Genomic DNA, 16,835 nt, shown 5'->3' on the forward strand with positions numbered 1-16,835 from the left:
ATGTTGAATCTGAGACATTTTACCATTTCATGGAAAATATTAGTTTATATTAGTTTATAATATTGGTTAATTTATTTTGAATTTGATGGCAGCAACATGTCTCAAAAAAGTTGGAAGAGGGTAAGGTTTACCATTGTGTAGCATCCCCTCTTCTTTTAACAACTGTCTGTAAATGTGTATTTTGTAAATTGTGCACAGAGATTCCTCATGATTCTCTGAATCTTTTGATGATTTTATATAGTGTAGATGCTGTTCTCTAAGAAGGTGATTGCCGCAGAAATCTCAAGTATTTGATCCATCGACCACTAAATGATCTGGTTCAATGACAACATGTATTTAAACAGACCTCTTTTATAATGCTGTTTACATTTTCACATCAGACCAAGATGCTCAAGGAGCATTGCATGCTTCTATTTAAATGCCCTACCTTCATTTATTACTGTAACATAAACTTTTTACATTTTACATGAATTTTACCCAAAAGTCAAATATCCCCAAATCTTTGTGGGTAGTGTATATGGTTCAATATATTATAAGTAATTAATGAATTGGCTCAAAAGTCTTTTGCTCATACATTAGTTTAAAGACTAAGGGATCTTAAAAATGGGTGCACAGAAGACGAATATAGTCTTAAAACAGCATGTGGAAGGCACAAGAGAGCTGTCGAGGTCTGAGGACAGGCTCAGGAAAAACTGTATGAACCAAAATTATATTTCTAAAAAGAAATTGTACTGAAATTGTATAAAGAAATTATATATATATATATATATATATATATATATATATATATATATATATATATATACAATAAATACTGGACATTTATAATAGTCTTTTGTCTTTCTGAACGGTTTAACTGATTGTTAAACAGGGTTTATCATTTTATTAGCTTTGTACTGGACTCAAAACACAGTGAACTTTGTACAAGGGATGGGTAAAACAGATTTTAAATTATAGCATTATATTTTACCGTATTTTTGCTGAAATACAATTAATGGACTTAATCAAATTGCTCATACATTTTTCACCATTTAGAAAATATAGAGAACCATATGTTTGTTAACATCTGCTTTGTTCTGCTCACTCACCATTTGGCTTTATAAATAGTTTAAATTGTTTTTGGTGTAAGTTGGGGGGAACCAATTCCACGTTTTCACCTTATGCTGGTGTGGGTTTCCGACATGGCTTTTATAATGCACTTTCAACATCGGATTTGTTGCGCAATATTTTCCATATGACAAATCACAACTCATAGCTGTGTTATTAATATGGTAGTATGAGAAACTGTTTTTATGGATGATATCATATAGCACAGTCCAACTTTGTACCAAGTGAAACAGAGAGATCTGCATAAACTATAGAAAATAAAAAAAATACAATAAAATAATTAGATTATACTGAAAAATAAAATATAAGATAAAGTGCTTAATGAAATGGATGATAAAAGAATTTAAACAATTAATACAGATGTATGACTCCATATGCAACATTTTGCATGCCCTTTGTCAATTATGGGTCATTTCCTATAATTGCACCACAAACAAATCCTGGTTGGTTTCGACTCTGCACGGAGTTGGAAACACACCCATCCCCTTGTTGACAGATTAAAATGACTAATTCCTCCCGCTGGGCGGCGCTGTTATACCGAACGCACACTTTCTCTACAAATCTGGGTTCAAGGCATGAACGTATGTGTGCTTAGTGTGCGTGTGTCTATCCAGTGAAAATCACCCGCAGACGCGCTGAGACAGTTTTTAACCGTACCGATGTGTGTCGCCTACAAATATATGATCGTAACCCCGGCGGAATCATCTCATGGATACAACCGTATATCGAAAATGAGGGAATAATCGGAGGAGGACACACGGCGAGGCTCGCCTGTAGCTAACGTTTTGGTGAACTGCGAGTGGGATCACAGCAGCTGGCCACGAAAATGTCGGGAAAAATAGAGAGCAAGCAAGGTAAGTCCTGCCCGGCTGGACTCAACCACACCGCTCCTCCGAGGGATACCGTATAACGGTAATCCTCACACGGGTAACCGATGGATCAAGCCGGGGTCTGTGGACCGGTACATGCGCTAAATGGGGATCCACATAAGAAATGCATTCAGCGTAAATGGTGGTTTAATTGGGCCTTATGGATTGTTCTTTTCTCGGCTATCCAGTTCAAATAAAGCGTCACTGTATCAGCTAGCTGGCATTAGCTAGTGTTCCTTTCTGAAGCAAATGGCTTTTTCTGTGCCATTTTTCACCTTATGCTAAATGGAAATGAGGGGTTTGGATTCTTACCACTGTAGTAGTTTAGCGAAATCCATGTCGAGGGCTAGCTGCCTTGCAAAATACAATTTAAATGTGCTAGCTTATCATTCTACAGCTTAAATGGTATTTAACCGGCATTTTACCATTCACTGGGGGTCAATATACAATGTTTAATTGTTTGAAAGTATTTCTAGCATTCAAGACAAAATGTATTCCTTTCACTTGGAAACCTTTGTAAACAAATAAATAATTGAACATACAGTGCTGTGATTTGTTGTTGTGCTTCATTGTTGACCGGTAGCTAATATTTGAAATGGGTATGTAACGGTTGCTAGCAACAGCTAAACGTTAGCCTTTCGCTGGCTAACAGTAGCCAGGCTGTTACCTAGTACACTGGACTTATGATGCGTTCACGCCCAGGACTGTGGTGTGTATTTGTGTGGCCTTGATTTCAATATTGTGCACGTGGCAATTTTTCGTTGTCTTGACCCTCAGTGTGTGTGTGCTAGTGCCTTTCAGTTTCTATGCAGCTTGTAAAGACAAATGCATCACTGCAAAGTAGTGTCTATGGGGATAAAATAGGGTGGGCTTGGACATGCCTTTGGAGAGAAACTTTACACCCGCCACCTACACTTGCATCCCATTCCACCAGCTGTCTCCCTGCCTCGCTCCACACACAGTCCTGTCCAATGATGCCTGCATTACAGATACACACACACACACACACACACACACACACACACACACACACACACACACACACACACACACACACACACACACTCTAACACAACTCCTAGTAACAGGCGGGTAGGGAGTGTCATCCACCACCAGCTCAGCCATTCTTCATAAAGTGTAAAAGTTTCCGATTCCTTTCATGTCTTGCAGACAGATGACTGCATATTCACAGCTAAATGAAACCCCAGGGGCAGTGTATTTTTGTAGGTTCTGGTTTAATGATGAGTTAAAAGCAAGTAAGGGCTATAGTGTATTTGGATCATAGATGTTATGAGCCCACTGCATTCCTTTACTCTTGCATCCCTCTTGTCATGTGTACAAACTTCCTCAGGCTGCCTAGTTGAGTTGGCTGGTTCACTCGTTGTCCTGTTGTCTCTGCTCTCTTTTTCATGTATCCATCGATCCCAGATATGTCCCCAGAGGACAGAGTATGTTGGCTGCAGCTGAAATGGAAGTAGGGGTCAAAGCTTGGGACTCGTGGTAGTACTGTAAAATTGCTAAGCCTTTGCATCACAGAGCGAGAATGTGTGCAAGGATTGGTGGAAATAGATGGTATTAAAAGGATCCTGTCATCTGTGTGTGCTTAAGTTGTGGACACCAGGGAGCAGATTTAGATTTTGACAGAGGAAGATTAATTCACTTGTGCCTCAAGAAGCATATTAGGAGAAAGTGAAATGAAGTTCTCCAAGTGGGGATTCCTGAGCGTGGATGTATTCGTGGGCTAAAGATGTGTCAGGGAGGGCTTATAGCACACAGACAAACTAGCAGAAAACTTTTGAACAGAGCGTCTTCATTGGCCCTAAGTAACTAACAGCATCAGCATTCTCCATATTCGCTATGGATAGTGTGTCCTCCTGTCAGTGACTTTTCCTCAGACTTCCCTCTGTACCATGTTGCCAAGTGCTTAGTGAGTATGTACAAGAATTTACAACCTACAAGAATCTAGCGAGTGGTTCTTATGTCTGTTTTGAAACAGATCTCTGTTTTTCTGTATACACACCCACATGACTTCATCAGTCAGGCAGCCCAAGCTGTAATCCATAAACAAATTCAGTGTCTGTGGTGGTGTTGCCTAAAAACTAATAGCAGACAGCAAAACATGCACCTTTCCTCACTGCTTTATAACAGGGTGTGCGTTCATGAGGAAATGGATTCTGTGGAAAAGTCAGGAAGTGTGTGTGTATTTCCTTGTTCATGCTTAATGAACTGTGTTGGACTCAGTAAAGGAAACGTCAGTGTAATTTGGATTGTAGAATGAAACTGTGCTACAACACACACATTGTGTGTTTAAATATGATCTTGTGTGTTGTGTTCATGTTAGCATATAAACAGCTCTGATGATTGGATGTGTTTTTTTTTTTTTTTTCCTCTCAATCAAATTTTTATTTTTGCAATTGGGTAAATTGAATATTTCTCATCATTGCAAAACCAGCTTATGATAAGTAACAGAATTATTTGGGTGTGCATATTGTATATAAAATAAGTTGTATGTAAAATAAATCATTAGACAATATGAAACGATTGTATTGGTGCAGCGACACATTTGCTTTGCCTTTTGAAACGTTAACACGGTCAGCATTTTGGGAAAAGTGACAATCTAATTAGAGCAGACATGTTTACCTTCACTTTGCAGAATAAAAGCTTTATCCACTTGTCTTGCTGAGAGACATGTTCAAGCTTGTTTATTCACACTTAATTCCATAATTGAGTGATTTAACTTTAGATTATAAACAGTTTGAGTTTATTGTTACCAGAAATAGCAGTGTACTGTGACCCTAGTAATTTATTATTGGTGAAACTGTGTTTTTGAACACTATTTGCCAGGCAGTAAGATAAAATGATGAAATGTGTTGTTGTACCTCCTGACAAATATTACACCAGAAATATGTATAAATGAGGAATTCTATGGCTAAAAAAAAATCCCTATTTGAATCTTTATATATATATCTTATTAAAGTTGCAACATGTCTATGTTCTTAGTTTCCCCACAAAGACTGGGATTGTTACACAACTGTTTTGGCATGTTGGCGTTGGTAACAAAGTTGTGGGAGTAGCACAGTGTTTTAAAATTAGCCTGTATATCCCTCTCTTACTGGACAGTCAATGATAGTAGTCATCCACAGCGGAACTGATCCATCATTTCCCTATTTTAGACTCCCCTCCCCCCACTGCATAGCGTGTCACTGTGTGTGTGTCTGCAGAAGGGTTTAGCTGTAATGCAAGGAGTTTACCCTCAAGCATTTCTAGAGTTAACACTGAAGTGTTAGTCTTTTTGATGGCTTTGTGTTTGCCGAGTGGTTACTAAATATCTTCTTGTCTGATGTACAGAAATAGCAAACCCCTCATGCCTTAGTCACCAAAACTCTGAGCAGCTCTGAGCTAAAGAAAATGTGATTACAAAAGGGTTCCCTGGATGATTAGATCTACACACATTGCTGATGAGTGATCCCACTGTTGCACAGGGCAAGCTGTGGGCTCTTGGTTTGACATGCTGCAATTTTGAGGTTTGATGGCAGCAAGCAATTCAGCCTCCTTTTCCCACAGAATGAGAGGCTCCCATATAGGTTTAGCTGTGTTGTAATTACTTTTGTGTGTGTGTGTGTGTGTGTGGGAACAAGAGGGAGGGAATAAAGCTTATGAAGAGAAAGAAAGAGGGTGGAGAAAGGCAGAGCATTGATGGGAATTTCATCTCTGCACAGAGATAATCAGGGTGAATTGGATGGATTACACGTTGGGTAATTGCTGGGCCAGGGTTATCGATGAGCAGTGAAAGGCTATGTCAGAAAAGGCAATCTGTTTTTTTTTGTTTTTTTTTACATGAATATTTTCTAATCCACTCCACCTTCATCATTAACAAGTCAGCAGTTAAGATTGTGTTCAGAGATTGCATTTGTAACTCAATACAACTTTCATTTGCAGGTTGTATTTATGTCTTCACACTATCTGTGTGCAGTCATTTACCTCAGGAGTTCATCTTATAAGGTGGTGCTTCAATTGATTTCACTGCTATGTGTTGGTCTACTTGCTAGAGAGCGGGTCATTTTATTCCTGCTCCTTTCCTTGTCGCTGTTTAATACATCCCCACTTTGTGGTTTGGATCCTCTCCAGAAACACTGATGAACGTTTAGGCTAACTATGCCTAAATGCTTTGTCAAGGATTTTGTAATTGTAGCCATTTCCACAAGAAAAGTTACTTGATAATCAATTGATTTGGATAAAGCACATTGTTTTAAAATCCCTCTTGCCTTCCTTAAGTGCTATTTTTGGATCTTTCCTCTGAAGTGCTGCGTAACTTGGCTGAGTCAAGTGAGGATGATCATGAGGACCATTTAGTTTGTGACTAACACTCAGCTGTGCGTATTGGCTGATAATGTTAGTCTGACCCACACATTTTTAGTGTGTTAAAAGTTTAACCATCATCATCACTGCTAGTAGCTGTGCGGACACAGGTCTCTTGGATGGGAAATATAAACTGGAGGAGCCAGGCTTCCTCAGAGAACTCAGGCTCCTCTATACAGGGGGATCTAGATGAGGACACAGGTAAAGACACTGTGCTTGGGTGTGCATGTGCCTGATGAATGCATGCTATCCTGCAATACAAGTGCTAAAGGTTGTTGCAATGCTTGCTGATTTCTTATTAATACTGGTGTCAGTTAATTGCTGTCAAGTAAATTGATTAAACAATAACTTCAAAAACACTAGATTAACATGGTTGGTAATGGCAGTTTCTCCCAAAATAGGCAAATCTTGGGCTATTTATTAGCCCATTAAAAATGAAAATAACAATGAATAAATTTGGTAGCATTTTGATATTATTTATTTTGATTTTTTTCCAACAATTCAGTCGGCAGAAATTCAAAACAAGTCAAAAGAAAAGGCATGAATCTAAATGTATATGAACTGATAAGACATAGATTATTCGCTGTAAAAGAAAATTCTTAAGCACCATGTTCTGTTCAACTTGTACAGTTGTAGTCCTTATGTGCGAACTATGCATTTATTCATCAGTTTGTTTTTCTAAAATAAATAAATACTTGCATAGTTTTGTTTGGGTTGTGTACCTCATTGTTTAAGACTGCTGTAATTGAGCTGTTGCCAGTTTTGAAGCTTTCATGTAAAATAGCTTCTGCTGGCAGAATGAAATGCAGGGGACATTCCTTGTTGTGCTTTTTGTGTCGTGTGGGTTTATGGAAGGTGCTCATTTGCGTCGCAGAAATCTTGGGTGGATCCAACCCAGAGGAGACTGCTCTGCAGGGCCACAAGCCTTCCATCACCAGCTGAATTTCTGCCTTATCATATCCATAATGTGTATGTGTAGCTGCTCGAATCTTGACTCATCAGGTGAGAACCTGCTACTGTGCGTAGTGGTCTTACTCCTATTACATAAGAGAAAAATGGCATTGCTTAAATTGTGAGGCTGCAATCTTGGCGTCCTAAAACCAAGCTGCCTGCATTTGCTTCACCATGGGACCAAGGGTCTGTTTGTTGACCCACACATTGGTGTTACATGATTTGGATTTATCAATATTTGTAGTGAGGTTGTCCTTTTCCTGTCACGTTGCATGAACAGATACACCCTGGCATGCTGGTAGCACATAGAGGCTCCATAATTAAGGTATTTGAGTCTATCATTGTATAATTACACAGTGCCGAGTGGCATTATACCATGTTTTGAAAACAGGCAGTCTGTGCTGCATGCAGCCTAATAAATCTGTGCATTTCAGCCCACCAGGTGCTAAAACTCAGTATTTCGATGTGATGTGCGTCTTGTGTAGGTGTTTGTCTACCCTGACCTGCCCAGTCTCCGTAGCTGCGATGGGCCTTATTTTGCATGTATAAATTGTGTAATGTATTTCATACAGACAGGCTCTATGATGGTGCAGAAGAAGAGAAGAAGAATGTTTCAAACTCATGTGTTCATAGCAATATAGACTTGACATGATGGGGATCCTTCCACTTTAAAATTTCATATAAGCAAATTCTCAATACAGGTTTGCATAGGATGCAAGTGTCAACATAATGTTAAAATATTAGACATCTTCGAGTGTCTGTTAATTGATATGTTTCTTAGATGTCTGTGTAGATTAAGGAATCAGATTACCGAAGTCTCCACTGTACATATTAATACTGGTACAGTGTAAAGTTTAATATGTAGTAAGGGACGAATACTCATAGTCCTTAATGTCTCCAGGGTTGTTTCTTATTCATTTTCATTTTTTCATTCTTCAGCACTTTAATAATCATTTGAATGTACCTGTTGGATAACTGAAGTAGTCCGTGAGTAATTGTTAGAGCTACAACTTCAGTAGGAGGACTGAGAACCATATTGAAACTCACAACATGTTCTTTTATGTTTTATTTCAGTTCTGCATTTGCAGTGTGTTTCAGTTGTCTTATTTCAGCTCATTGTTTTTCTAATACTGGTTTCATAAAATAAATGCCAGAAGTTGCAAGAAGGAGACCAGTCTAAAATGTCCAGTATTTAGTTATAAAGAAAATGTGGGTACATTTTAGCTCTAACTTGAATATATTTACATAAACATAGAGAACTTTTTGGGAGATACAGCCTTTTTCTGTTGCCATTGTGTTTCAAGTTTTTTCCAAACTAGCTAATCTTTAGTGATCTTGTGTGTATGTGCTCGTGAATGTGCTTGTGATCAGTGTGTCAAATCGTCCAGACCTCAGGGTGCTGTGGCTGTGACAGGGATCTGGCCTACAACAAAGGGGATGTCCCGCAGTTGCTGCCAGTTTCCAATGCCAGTCTGAATTGGTAATGGAGAGAGAAGCTGACTTTTATTGGCTTCAAGTCATCATTGTTGTCAAGGCAAATGTGGAAATGTATCAATGTGTACTAATGTGTGCTTGTTTAGGTTTCTGAATTATTGATTTAATTTCTTTTTAATACCTAGATAGAGTGTGATATGCTTGCGAGCTGAATCTGTAGCCTTGTGGAAAAGAGTGTGAACTTTCTGTTCAACTGTTAGTCTTCACTTACCCACTTCCTCATGGATGGTCCTCACTATACTGTGAACTGTAATCAGAGAAACAGCAATAAAACATGCAGTACTATGGATTTATGAAGTGGAGCAAAACATGTGATTAGGCAAATGCACTTAACTCATAGTTTTTATTTAATAAAGTTTTATTCCCCTTGCTTTTATTAAATGTAAATACACACAGAAGTTGGAATCTTTTAACCTGATGTTTTGCAGCCATAATAAAAAAATAAAAAATAAAAAAAAAGCAGCTTTTGCAGGGACAGACTCTTATCTCTAGTGTGTCTGTGGGAGTGTCTCAGCAGAAAGGGGAAAGTAGTCCTTGTCCCGCCTTCTTTTCAATTTTCAAACAAAGTTCCTCCCAACTTCATGTTCGGACTGATCAGGCTGTTTCATGTGTAAAAATGTCAAACCACTAAAGGAAATTACAAACTTAAAAACATTTTAAGAGACCTATTGCAAAATATATGTGGCATCACAGTACACTCAGCTTAGAGTGATATATCCTCATAGAATTACAGATATTAAATCCTGAAATGGGAACAGTGGAAAGCATTCGAAAACATTCATATGAAATATCATTGCTACAAATCAAGGAAGAAATGGATCAAAACAAGTGTTTTAGTGTGTGGTTGATTATTCATTTCTGACATAGCGGAAACAACCACTGCCTAATTATAACTGACTCGCAAGGGCGATTGTTCTTTGTTACGGACGCATCTTTCATTCAAGTTTACTTTTAGGAAACTGCAACTTAAATGCAGACAGTTTGGGAGAGTACATTTGAACTGCAGGATAAGATCCACTGTATAATGTGGCATCTGTCTGTCAGTCTTGTCCAAAGCAGTGTGTGTGCATGTAAGTGTCAAGAGGATGACAAGTAGCCTGCTCTACAGACAAGTTCAGCTTTGTACAGCACTCTAACATGGGGAGAATGGTACCACTCCTCGCTGCTTTCGGCCATTTACTCACAAGAGTCTCTGTCTTGTACTCACGCACTGAAGGATTGGTTCTCTTGTGGCAGTTTGTATTTAGGATCAATCTCCTTTCTCAAGTGCTGTATAGTGGCTGTTTGCCTCGTGCTCTGTTGCAAAACAGCTGCTGTTCATCGAGAACTCTGAATTCATTTCAGTAGATCACAGAGTTTTTAGCTGTCACAGTGTCTCTGTTGTGGTTCTGCTTGATGTTAGAGATACAGACAAGCTGGGTATTTATAGCACTTTCTGGTTCTCTAGTCTATTGGTTTCACCCAAGGTGAATCTTATTCTTGCCAGTCGGTCTGCTCTTACCCTGCTCAAACGTTTGGTTCAGATAGAGCTTTAAATGCATTGCTTAAAAATGCACTAAACCACTGTAGCCAGAAGGTCAGTTGGAAGGAGCAGACTGCTTAGAGTGTGAGTGTGGGTGTGTGAGAGAGATGTAAGTTGCTGCTGTGGACTGTGACACTTGTACAGAATGAGGGAGCGGCTCTCCACGAGGGAGACCTGGCAGAGGAAATTGTGCCAGTGGCCTCGTACATGTGTGTCAGTATCTGTAACCTCATATATCCTTATGTCATATCAGTGGAATCATGACCTGTGTGTGCATCACAGATGCACGTTTAGAGCTACAACTGACAATTTCTAAAATAATTTAGAAATCTGCTGATTGTATTCTGAATCAAAGGGATTTCAGAATGATTGTAGATAGTAAAACCACAAAGTATTTGCATTTTCACATGGAAAACAAAAGCCAAACGGTCAGCATTATTCTATCCATTGATGGCATAGTTTCTCTTCTCGTGAAGCAGTACACAGAGGCTCTTAAGTTAAGTTTCTCACCTTTCTGGAGGCTACTTTATTTAACTATTGTTATGCAACTTACCTTTGAATTTTTACTGCAGTACACTGTTATTTACTGAGCTCTTTTGTCACTGTGCCATACAGTGTATGAAGCCTTCTTTTTTTATTGTTATACAACTGGGGCATCAGAAGCCTCCTGCTCATGTACTGTGGAGATGGTGGTCTATTTGTTGTAGATGTCATTCAATACTGGGGCCCATGGCATTCCTTCTGCAACCTTTGTTTGTGGTCACCTAGTTTACAAGGACTCTTTGTTTACTCATTTGTTTCTTTCTGGGGATGTGGATGCCTGTGTGTACACTTGTGCATTGTGTTTCTGTGTGTCTGTGGTGCAGATAGGACAATTGAGTGACCTAGGCCTCAGGGCTCCATCCATGGCTTTCAGTACAATCCCACAGAACCACTGTTCCAAATGCTGCCATTAACTAGTTCCATTAGCTTGGTTGTTGCCCACTAAACCTTGACCCATATTGAACCCATCCAACTGGAATTATAACTTATGGGGGAGAAAATGAGGAATCTCTGAATATTCACAAAAAGGGCCACATGCAAGATCCTAAATAAATTGGTGGTAATGTCATTGCAATTGCAATGGGCTAACTACCAGCACTGTTACCAGTGGCTGAATCACCAGTTCAAGCCACATTATTTGTGGAAAGGCACAGAGAAATACAGAAGGGAGAAAAGATAGTGTTAACTTAAGACAGAAGGAGTTCTTCCTTGGAAGAAGGAGTTTTCTTGGCGTCATAGTTAAGCAGAGGAGGCATTGAGGCTAGAGCTTTGTAAATGTTTATGCCACCACACAATACACAGACCTAATGGTCCCACCCTCTTCCAGAACACCACCTTCCAGACAGCTGGCCTATATCTGACACAATCTAGAGTCCTGCTTGAAAATGAGCTTATCTGTTTATTTCTTAAAACAGAGAACAGTCTGATTTTCTTAATTAAATATTTAATAAAAAATGTTCTAGTTAACCAGAACAGTTTGTGAAAAGACTCACTTCTGAGTAGTATTGTGTTAATGTATCTACCGCGAAGACAAGCCTTCACTGTGAGTTTCATATACATACCCTGCAGCTAAAGTCTGCTTCCACAGTGTGTTGTGGTGTTGAAAAGCATCCCTGCCAGGATTTCTTTTGTATATCTTTTAAACGCATGCATCTGCAGATGCCTGTCCACTATTTGGACAGTGTACTTGAAGACACCCCCTTACATAATATAATTATACTCAGTAGTTCACTGGAATTAAAGTTCTCTGATCTGGAAGCTAAAAAAAAAAGATTATTCCTTGTGTTACTGATCGGATTTAGTCTTAATACCAAAAAACCACAAAAGGCCTAGAATTAATTCACTATAATGTTGATAGTACCATTAAACAGTTGAATTCTTTTCTTCATTTGATTAAATCGTACAGCGTTCCTTGTATAACATCTTAAAATTATTTCGTGTCTAGACAGCGAAACATTTTTTTTTCTCAATAGTGGTTTTTTTTTTTTTTTTTTTTAATTAGATTGCACCTAATGAGACAGTACATAAATGATAGGCTTTAAACTAAAATTTAATTAACCCAATAAATAGCACAATAGAAGCATTTTCCTCCTGCTAGTAAAATTAAATTAGAGAGATCACTTGTCATCTGACAGCTTCACTTTCAGTGTCAGCTACGTAGCCAGTTCTTCAGAACCTCATACTGACCCACTACCTCCAGTAACTGCACATCATCTACCACATCTCGTTGCCAAATTGTGTAATTACAGAACCCTGCATAGCCTGTTTTAACCTCAGTAGCCTTGAATACAAGTATAGTAGTTTATTTTAAGCTCTGTTATGACTGTGAAACATTACGTTTGTCCTTTTTGTTTCTGCCTCAAGCCTTGTTTTTCTGTCACAGTGCAGCTGCATTATAACTGTGTCTTTGTGCGTGCACAATACTGTTGCAAAACATTGCTTCAAGCCACTTATTTTTTATTGTTGTAAATGACAAAAGATGCAGGTAATAAATTATGGATCAACTTGTTGCTGAAAGTTTAATTTTAGTTTATTTTTATAGTAATGACCTCAGAACTCGGTGATCCCCAAAGTGGTTGCTAACTACAATGGAAACAAAAAGGAACAGAATGCATAGCATTTCATTATTTGTACCACATATCCTGGAGCTGATCCCAACTGCCACTGGACAAGAGGCAAGATACATCAACAATCAATTACAAACCTGACCCACAGAAACATTCATGCTCACATTCACATCTATAGGAAATTGAGTCACAAAGTAACCTAACAACAAACCCAACACAGAAAAGACAGCATCAAATTTAAATTTGTTTCAGCGTAAATGAATGAGGGACTTATCCTACTGCCCTGAACTGCACTGGCCATGTTATTGGAAAGAAGACACTGCATGCACATAAACAGAGCACGTATGCATGGTGTGTCACCAGGAGATTATCCTTGGTTTTATTTTTATTTGCCTCTACATTTCGGTTGTTGCTTATTGTGGCTCTATGCGACAAATTTTAATCCCCACAAATAAATCTACTTTGAGTTCACCTTGTGTGTGTGTGTGTGTGTTTGTGTGTTTATTAGCTTGGGAATTGCATGACATTAGAATTTTGCGTGCTTTTTTTGTATTTTCGAAACTGTGCTAAAACAAACTGTTAAACAGGGAAAAAAAAGCCGTGTGAAAATGGTGAGGGTACTTGTGGTGTTTTGTCTTACCGTGCAATTTCATGACTCATATGGGTAATGAAGTGTGTTTCACAGAGGAGTTCCCCCATTAAAGATACATTCTCAATTATCGGTCTACTGTGTCATGTCTGTGGTTAGATCTGAGAGCAGATAGCACAGACGCTTTCAGGGAAAGACACTGTTTTTGTTTGTTCGTTTTCTTTCTCATATTCATGTTCTACAAAGGCTGAACTTTTGCCAAACACGATCTTTCTAAATAATTACAGATCAGATTAACTGTTTTGTATCATGTTATAGATTAACTGTTGTGTGGCCACGCTATATTAGCCATGGATTACCAGGCTGTCTATTCACATGTAACCTATTACGTCATCTTCATCACCACGCACTGATATTTGCTCGTAACCACTGACCCATGGTTAGTGGGACTAGTTCGCTATGTCATTTACATACTGAAGGGCATGTTTGTGTAGGTTGTTAGTTTCTTGATGAATTGGAGGATTTGATATTTTTTGTTTGTTTTTTTTTTTTAATAGGAGCTCACTATCCCACATAGGTCACACCAACATTCAACAAGTCACCCCATTTGCATTCCTTCCTAAATGTCATCTAAATGCCTGTTTTGTCTTCATTTTACTTGAGATGCTTTGCAAAAACACGTGTCCTGCACCTTTTTGTGCTGCTGATTCATCCCTTTAGGCATTGAAGTCATTGGGAGGTAGGTAGCTTAAGAAATAGTTTTGGATGTACCCACTTCATTGACCATTTGGTTGTTCACATGGAAACAATCTTCTGTGTATTATTTGTTTGTTAAGTGAGATACAATAGATTGTAACTGGACCAATCATCCACAATATCTCATCTGCCCGTTACTTAAGAGGGCTGGATGCTCTCGGTCTCCACGCGGTCTTTTGTTGAATGGCATACTAACGCAGCACATCTGGAAAACTAAATCAGCACTGGACTTCTTTCTCTATTACTTCTCAGATTAACCCTTATCCGGGACCATTTTCCATGGTCTCCCTCCCTCATTTGGCTTCCTTGGACTGTAGCTTCACTACATACACCGGCGCACACACAGTGGCTGCTGCATGCATGCTATAGTGCTGCTTGTTGATAGCCCAGGGTATAAAGAGGATTCCTATTGAAAACTGAACCCAGCCAGCAGGAAGTCAGCCACTACAATGGAGAAAATAAATAATTCACTAAGCACTTAACTATTTCCTGTTGATTTTTTTATTTTTTTTTTCCCTTTCCTCTCCATTTTCTCCTTGCTGTTCAACTCACGTGCCTCAAGCTTGCATTCCTCTTCTTGCTTGTGGAGATATGATTCTTGGCGCTGCTTCTCTGTGGTTTTTGTTTTACAGTGTAACAAACAGTAATTCACTCATAGTGTGTTGTTTGTATAGTCAAATATGGCCTTCACGCGGGCAGTCACTTATAAACAATACGTGGTCTACATTTGTGTTGCCAGGGTGGGGTTTCTCCTTTTTTAGTGTTGTTGTTTTGTTTTTTCTCATTTGCTTGCTGCTTAGATGTGCCAAAAATAATTTTCTCTGTGGTTGAAAAGCATCCATTTATAACAGAACCATCCTTTTCACCACATTTTTTTGGGTTATATTTATTATATTAGCATTTTTGTGTGTGTGTGTGTCACAGAGAGAAAGAGAGACAGAGAAAGCGCTATTTAGTATCAACACTGTTAAATGTGCCAACCAGTGGAGCCCAGTATGCATGTTAAATGATGGTTTGAAGTATTACTGGGACCTGCAGTGTGTTTTAGGCTGTGCCATCATAAATATGCTGGACCCCTCTTAGACGGGTAACACCATTCTTTAGTCCTAGACCACACTACCTTACGACTGACCTAACGTGCTAACATAACACTCAAGCAATGAGTAAATACTTGGTGCCATCTCTTAGTTTCATATCTACATTGTATCAGCTTAGGTTATGCTAAATGTAATTAATAGTCATCGTATTTGAATAAAGAGGGAAAAATTAAATTGTTTAATCACAATTGCGGTGAGACTGAGGGAATGCAGTTTCTGTATGTCTATATTAAGGTCTGTCAGTTGGACCAGAGCTTTGGTGGAGTAAACGCTTTGGTCCACCATGTGTTTCAACATGCATCAACATTTAATTTGAAGAAACAATCTGGAAATGGGAATTAAATATGTATGTAAACGGTGCCCAAAACTCTGCATCTGTAAAGGTACATTCAGATTTCAATGATAAAATGGATAGGACCTGATGAAACTTTTCCAGATGCCTGAATTTCACACAAGTAAAGAGCACAAAATTACAATAACAAACTAAAGTATGTGAATCCTCTGGTGTCCCTTGTTTTCTGCATTTATTGCCTAGATGAGGACGTGATGTATTTGATAAACAACTACAATGTAATGTCCTTTGTTGTTGTTGAATAAGCCCATGTCTATTTTATGAGATAACAAGAGTGGTCAGTTTAGAGACAAAATTTGTAAAATTTTCCAGTTTTCATTACCCACATAGTTTGTGTCCCATATAAAGTATATTATGCTATCAAACACAGCCTTTCCTGTTTCAGTCCCGACTCCAGACGTTATCCGATCAGCTTGTTCAACAGACATTTTCTGAGATTTGGGTTGTGTGCATGTCAGGGCCTTTGCAAGCCCTTGTAGCCTGATGATTCACATTGGGAGTGATGATAAGAAGTGATTACTAAACTTTTCATCTGGTGCCATTATCAGGTCATCAAGATGACCTGCACTTGAAATCTCTCTTTTTTTTTTTTAAACTAATGTAACTAATGACTTTATAACTAGCATTCCTAGGAACTTCACCTGTATTTTGTACATTGCTAATAAATGTTTTTGCATGCTAACACACCAAACTGGTATGAGAAACATTTTAGAGCTTAATAAAAATGTATTCTTATTGTGAGGTCGTAGCTTGCTGACATTATCATTACCTTAAATCATTACTGTTCTCAACTATTGCCTTGCAGAGCTGTTATATACTCTTATTCTTATTTACCTTTTACTTATTACCCTATTAGAGTAGACGGCACATTACTAAGATTAGAAACAAAGAAATACATGCTAAAATTAGTAACTGTATCTGGAATGCATTCTTGCAGATTTAGTTTTGCAGGCACAGAGCACAAACAGATTGCAAAGATTCATGTAGGTAGTGCATTTATTCTTCATTTGCTCTCCTTCAGCTAATGTTTTGCTTTGTTGAACAGATTCTTACATATGTTTAACTTTCTTCTATGCCCACTCCTTTAGATGAGTTTTTATATCCTCTTACCTTTTTTCTCCTCAGCAGCT

At 38.5% G+C, this 16,835-nt stretch overlaps 1 protein-coding gene across 16 annotated transcripts in view; it reads left to right on the plus strand.

Annotated features, from left to right (window-relative positions):
- Positions 1-1,657: 1,657 nt before the first annotated feature.
- rapgef1b (Rap guanine nucleotide exchange factor (GEF) 1b) overlaps positions 1,658-16,835 on the plus strand; it is a 42,416-nt gene continuing 27,238 nt past the window's right edge. For 15 of the 16 annotated variants that reach the window (XM_067484987.1, XM_067484996.1, XM_067484997.1 and 12 more), the window contains exon 1: positions 6,440-6,536. In XM_067484987.1, coding sequence (XP_067341088.1) covers positions 6,455-6,536 — 82 coding nt within the window. In that variant the 5' untranslated portion in view covers positions 6,440-6,454. Of the gene's footprint in view, positions 1,962-6,439; positions 6,537-16,835 lie in introns of those variants that run through there. The other variant, XM_067484992.1, reaches the window with a different exon arrangement.

The sequence above is a fragment of the Channa argus genome, chromosome 18, assembly GCF_033026475.1.
Source record: "Channa argus isolate prfri chromosome 18, Channa argus male v1.0, whole genome shotgun sequence".
In the NCBI taxonomy this organism is placed as follows: Eukaryota; Metazoa; Chordata; class Actinopteri; order Anabantiformes; family Channidae; genus Channa; species Channa argus.